Source organism: Silurus aristotelis (assembly GCF_946808225.1).
Source record: "Silurus aristotelis genome assembly, chromosome: 1".
Lineage (NCBI taxonomy): Eukaryota > Metazoa > Chordata > Actinopteri > Siluriformes > Siluridae > Silurus > Silurus aristotelis.
This window is the reverse complement of record NC_139574.1, coordinates 2,734,132-2,741,025: the sequence shown is the minus strand read 5'-3', so window position 1 is coordinate 2,741,025 and position 6,894 is coordinate 2,734,132. Positions and strand designations below refer to the sequence as shown.

The 6,894-nt window shown below is 40.9% G+C and overlaps 1 protein-coding gene across 4 annotated transcripts in view; it reads left to right on the top strand.

The window, feature by feature from the left end:
* The window catches only part of LOC310728396 (A-type potassium channel modulatory protein DPP6-like), a 225,791-nt gene that overhangs the window by 175,061 nt on the left and 43,836 nt on the right, over positions 1–6,894 (top strand). For all 4 annotated transcript variants that reach the window (XM_083545759.1, XM_083545760.1, XM_083545757.1 and 1 more), the window contains one exon: positions 2,430–2,528. In XM_083545759.1, coding sequence (XP_083401885.1) covers positions 2,430–2,528 — 99 coding nt within the window. The remainder of the gene's footprint in view (positions 1–2,429; positions 2,529–6,894) is intronic.

Below are 6,894 nucleotides of genomic sequence, written 5' to 3'. Positions count from 1 at the left end.
TCTCTTGCTTCTTCTCTCTCCCATAAAGAGCTTGAAAATTCAGGAGCATTCAGAGCTTTGGGTTCTGAGGTGGAACAAACCTTCAGCCTAAAGTTATTTTTGCACTCGCGGGATTTCATATAGAACCACATTATATTTTTCAAACCAGGAATCATGAAAAAGCCACCTTAAACATCTCCACCTCACACATCTCCACTTCAAACAGCTCCTCCTCAAACATCTTTATCTCACATATCTCTACCTCACATATCTCCACCTCACATATCTCCACCTCACATATCTCTACCTCACATATCTCCACTTCAAACACCTCCTCCTCAAACATCTTTATCTCACATATCTCTACCTCACATATCTCCACCTCACATATCTCCACCTCCCATATCTCCACCTCACATATCTCTACCTCACATATCTCCACTTCAAACACCTCCTCCTCAAACATCTTTATCTCACATATCTCTACCTCACATATCTCCACCTCACATATCTCCACCTCACATATCTCCACCTCACATATCTCTACCTCACATATCTCCACTTCAAACACCTCCTCCTCAAACATCTTTATCTCACATATCTCTACCTCACATATCTCCACCTCACATATCTCCACCTCACATATCTCCACCTCACATATCTCCACCTCACATATCTCTACCTCACATATCTCCACTTCAAACACCTCCTCCTCAAACATCTTTATCTCACATATCTCTACCTCACATATCTCCACCTCACATATCTCCACCTCACATATCTCCACTTCAAACACCTCCTCCTCAAACATCTTTATCTCACATATCTCTACCTCACATATCTCCACCTCACATATCTCCACCTCACATATCTCTACCTCACATATCTCCACCTCACATATCTCCACCTCACATATCTCCACCTCACATATCTCCACTTTAAACACCTTCTCCTCAAACATCTTTATCTCACATATCTCTACCTCACATATCTCCACCTCACATATCTCCACCTCACATATCTCCTTTTCCTATATATCTCCATCTAACATGATGTAAAACATACATACAGCTTTAACTCTGACTGTTACAAAGCACTAAGTCTGGAGATTTCATGCAATGATGATGATGATGATGATGATGATAATTTTACTGATGGTGATGATAGTGGTGAGGATGATGATGATGATGATGATGGTGGTGATGATTGTGATGATTTGGCAAAATTTTTTAACTGAAATTACTGAAAGAGTAACTGAAAGAGAGGAGGATAGAGAGAGAGAAGAGAGAAAGACAGAGGGGGAATAGAGATAGAAGAACACAGAGAGAGGGGGCAACAGAGAGAGAAGTATAAAGAAAGAGGGAGACAGAGAGAGAGGAAGATAGAGAGAGGGGGGACAGAAAAAGAAGCATAGCGAGAGAGGGGGAAAGAGAGAGAGGGGGGAAGAGAGAAGGATAGGGAGAGAGGGGGACAGAGAGAAGAAGAGGGACAGAAGGGGACAGAGAGAGGAGGATAGAGAGAGAGGGGGACAGAGAGAAGAAGAGGGAGAGATGGGGACAGAAAGTGAAGAATAGAGGGGGGGGGGCAGAGAGAAAGAGGGACAGAGAGAGGGACAGAGAGAGATAGATGGACAGGGAGAGAGAGGGGGGGCAGAGAGATAGAGGGACAGAGAGAGAGAGATGGGGACAGAAAGTGGAGAATATAGAGAGGGGGGGCAGAGAGAGAGAGGGACAGAGAGATAGATGGACAGAGATAGATGGACAGAGAGAAAGAGAGAGGAGGACAGAGAGAGATAGATGGACAGAGAGAGAGAGAGGGGGACAGAGAGAGGAGGACAGAAAGAGGGACAGAGAGAGAGAGAGGGGGACAGAGAGAGAAGGGCAGCGCAGGGGGACAGAGAGAGGATGCGCACACACACAAAAAAAAAACATACACACAAACAGACACACACATACAAACATACTCACGCACACGAATGCACACACACACACACACGCATACACACTTTCACATACGCATACACACACATAAACATACACACACACACACACACACACACACACACACACACACACACACAGTTTATCAGTGGTGTATAGCTGCATAAACACGCCTTCCATTTCAATTCATCTGATTTATTCTGCACGCTGGCGCACGTCCTTCATCTTCAGCTGTCTGCCTGTGATGCGGCAGGAATCGGATCAGCCTCATTACACACACACACACACACACACACACACACACACACACACACACACACACACACACACCACTTACGCAAACATGTTCATCAACACACGTGTACTGTATGAATAAGTTTTTTTCTTGTTTCAGAATGTCATCAATTCAAAGATGGACACATGCATTTCTGTCTGGATATGTGTGCAGTGCATCCTGCAGTGTTGTGTGTGTTAAGATGTGCTGATGAAGGTGTGTGTGTGTTGGTGCAGGGGAGGACGACAGCCTGGCCCTGAAGGGGAGACTCACGGTGGAGGATGTCTTCAGCAAGAACTTCAGAGTCCACAATCCCAAAGCGAAATGGATCAGCGGTGAGCAGCGGAGTTCCTTCAAATCCCTCTGAAAAATGATAATGATCATAAATATGAGGATGATGATGATGTTGTGTCTCAGCCTGGAGACTTTTCTTGCCCAGGTTCCTCTGATGTTCAGATAGGTATTTAGTTGAGAAGTTCTTGGTAATGGTTGTCTCCTGGTGGCACGCAGTGCTTAGCTAAACCTTCACTGCCTTCAGTGTGTTGGCCAAACTGAAAGCTTTTCAGATGCAGCGGCTTTTCCTCAGAGATATTCCAGGTCTTATGATACAAGAGGAACATAACTGCATAATAGAATTCATCATCAGCTGGACTACATAGATGTTGCACTGTTCTGAGAAGTCAGTGCTTCTTGTTGTAGGTTGATTTTAGAGTGCACTTGGGTTCCTTGTTGGACCTTCAGGCTGGAAATCCCATATTATTCTCGAGAACGTGGTGCTGTTTGTGTGGGCGTCAGCATCGAAAGCGATCGACTCGAATCTCTTCACCGGCATCATATCAGTCGCAGAGGAGGAGAACGAGGAGAAAGAATCCGCATGGAGGGGAGATGGTATGAGAAGGGAATTCAAAAGCTCCCATGAAAAGAATGATTGCCCTCGTCTTTCACAAGAGCTTGTGTTAAAGGACGATCCATTTCATTGAAGTGAATACGCTTTTGTCTGATCCAGACACACACACACACACGCACACACACACACACACACACACACACACACACAGACACACACGACGCCGGCTGATCTGGGAAATCTGAAAGGATAAAAAGATCTTCCTCTTCTACACCTGTATCTTTATTTAGAGGTCATGAGAAACCTGAGAGGAGAACGAGTCAGCAGGAGTATGAAGATCAGAAGCTGTCGGTTCTGAAGGTGTTCCACTGTGGAAGGAACATCAAAGAGATCTTCTTTTATAATATGGATCTTCTTGGAGATCATTGTACCAGATTGGAGTATGCATTGACCTTAGTACTACAAAAATACTACATTGTATGGCAGAAGTTTGTGGATACCTGATCGTAAGATTGCTGCATGGACATGCAATTCCACATTTAGTCTCCTATAAACTCCACTCTCCTGGAAAGATGTTTCACCATATTTTGTGGCGATCTCCACTTATTCAGAGATAAAAATATGTTCAGTAGGGTTGGCAGATCTTCCAGTCAAACCCATGTAAAGCATAGAATAGAATAGCTTTTATTTGTCACATGTAAGTTACAGCACAGTGAAATTTGTCCTTCGCATATCCCAGCTTGCTCGGAAACTGGGGTCAGAGCGCAGGGTCGGCCATGATATGGCGCCCCTGGAGCACAGAGGGTTTGGGGCCTTGCTCAAGGGCCCAAAAGTGGCAGCTTGGTGATACCGGGGCTTGAACCCCCAACCTTTCGATCAGTAATCCAGAACCTTAACCGCTGAGCTCCCACTCCCACACGTGTTCATGGAGCTGGCATTTTCATCCTGGAGCATGTTTATTTTTGGTCTCTCCTAGTTCAAGTGAAGAGAGAATTTCACGCTTTCTTATCCAAAGTTGTTCTTTACAATTGTGTCTCCGATAATCAATTTAGAAAAGACAAATTGTGACAAAAAGATTTGAAAAACAAAACACAAATGTTAACCGCATTTAGCATATTCCTCTTCTCAAGCTTGTTCTATTCGTAAATCTTTTGTAAATATGCGACATTTCTTTTTTTTTCCTTTTCTTTTTACATTTTTTGGATTATTGATGTAAAAAATTGGTTGGGTTTTTATGAACGACAGATACACAGATCAGGTGACTCACAGCCGAGTGAAAGAGAGACTAGTGGCTAATTTACTGAGCCGTCTCATGTGTTTTAGCTTTAACATACAGAAAGGGATGAAAATAATCTTATACTTTTATACTTAATGGAGAGAAAGAAAGTCAGACACATAAGATATGGCTTATTTTTTAGCTAACGGGGAACTTTTTACCTCAGGAATCGGATCAGTAATGCTCAGGAGGTGTCCAGGAGGGGCTCTGGCAGGATTTCAACATCCAGTCCAATGGTAGCTTCGATGCCAGGCTTTATAAAGCTGTGAAACGTGTGGAAAAACTTGGTGGTTTATGTTTTTTTAGAGACATGTGCATGTTCCTTTTGTGTCTATGCAATTAAAATTAGATAATAAAGTGATGCATGAAGTACACAAAGCATGTACTTGAGGAAACGTAGACATACAGTAGGTAAAATGTGACTCCAGTAAAAGTCTAAATGTCCCTTTAAACATTCACTTGAGTAAAAGTACAAAAGTTTTTGCCTTCAAATTTACGTAAGTACCCAAAGTAGTGATTTATTATAACTATAATGTTCCTATTATTATTTTTATCACAAGATTCTTTAATTAATCACCTCAGTTTATGTGAAAAGACTCGAATGTGACTCTCAGCACACTGATCTATTAATAGAATGATATTAATGACTCAAACACTGATTTCTATTATAATTATCATCACAAAACCCTCTTTTTACTACTTGGAAAAAAAAAAACGTCTGAATGAGGTCACGTGTGTTGTGGTGCTTGTTCTGATTGGCGCTTGGTGTATCTACTGATCACCAACATACAGTTCAGCATCAGTTCAACAGAACATTTAGAGAGGAATAAATGATGAAGAAACTCCTCGAGTGTAAAACGTGTAAAACTCGCTGCGTGTTTCACCAGTTACGTTTTTATCCTCAAAAAATAAAAGGATGTAGTTGAGTGAAAAGAAAATATTTGACTTTGAAATGTGAAGTTACAGTAAAAGTCTACTGAAAATACTTCAGTAAAGTACAGATATGTGACAAAGCAACTTAATTACAGTATTGAGAAATCTTGCCTTAGCATGAATTACAGCTTTATGGCTTGGTGGTGCTAACATTTCAACTCACAACCAGACCTACAACATCTGAACAACTGAACTACCACTTCCCCTAGCTAAACTCAACCGCTGTAGGTCTCTGGTGATACATTGGCATCTTCAGATCTTGTATTCTTCCTGAACTATTCATAAATCTCACCCTCTGGAAATGTTACAGCGCCTCTTGGTAACAATTAACAGACCTGACAGTGCTCAATCTTTTCTTTTTCAACCTCCACAACTCCAAAAGCTCAAAAAGTTAATGCATAAAATACAGAATGAAGAATTATAGATGATGTTTGAAAAAACATCAGAGAACTGAAGCTTACAGAGGCTTAAGGGAAGGAATTCAGATCCTAACACGGGTACAGGCTTCATACACACCTATCTCTGTGTCTCACCAATCTCTGTGATCTGTACAAACATCATTTGTCCCATGTGATCTGATCAGAATTACATTCAACAACTTTATTTTAATAGATGTGTCAAGAGATTGTCTTATCGGAATATTATTTTTTAATAATAAAAAAATAAATATATAATAATAATATTAATAAAGAAAAAATGGTGCCATGACCCGGATGAGCCCCTGGTACGTCTTCTTAATTAATACATTATTTCTAGAACATTTAGCTTCAGGAGTTTGCTTTTGGGGACTTCGGAATGATAAAGTGAGTGAAGGATGCAGTTTTTTGGGGCAGTTTAATAAATTAGAGGTCAACAAACCCAAAAGGTCAGAAACTGGCAATTGTATAAATGAGATAAATATCAGTTGCTTTAGATTTCTAAATCTAAAAAGCATTTAGACTTCTAAATGCTGTAGATGTTTGCAGTCTTCTAACCCTTAGACATTGTCTTAACCACTGAGTTACCACTTCCCAGATGTACTATGCAACTACAATCATGAATTTTATATAAAAAAAATAAATAAAAAAAAATAAAAAACAGCAAGCCAAAGAAAAAAGGCTTGGAAAAAAAAAACGGAGGCTAAACATGCTACTGAGCGCATACTGCGCCATTGAACGACCCAGAGTCGTCTTATTCCGTAAATGTGTGTGAATTTGTAATTAGAGCCAGGTGTGCTTAATCACTATGTTGGAGACCGAATCTACATCTACCCTAATCCAGATAAATTTGAAAACTGCGCTTTTGTCTAAAAATGCTCAGAGTCCATACTTTTGTTTTGAAATGTTCCCCATAAGTGGTTCATCCACACCGAAACATCTGAAATATTTAATGGGCACAATGTAAGTAATTGTGATGCTTCGACCTGCATCATTTTCGCCTGGCGGTTATTTACTTGCCGGCTCTTTGAAACGTCACGGTTTTCACAGTCCACACTGCGACTGCTGTTTTTTAAATTGCTATGTTTTCGTTGACTGACAATGGCGTCTCAGTGTGGACGGAAGACTAAAACGGAAAGAAAAATAGGTGTTTTCATTCTAAAATGTACTACTGTGGACATTGCCTAATGCTAATCCTAATGCTAATCCTAATGCTAATCCTAGAATAC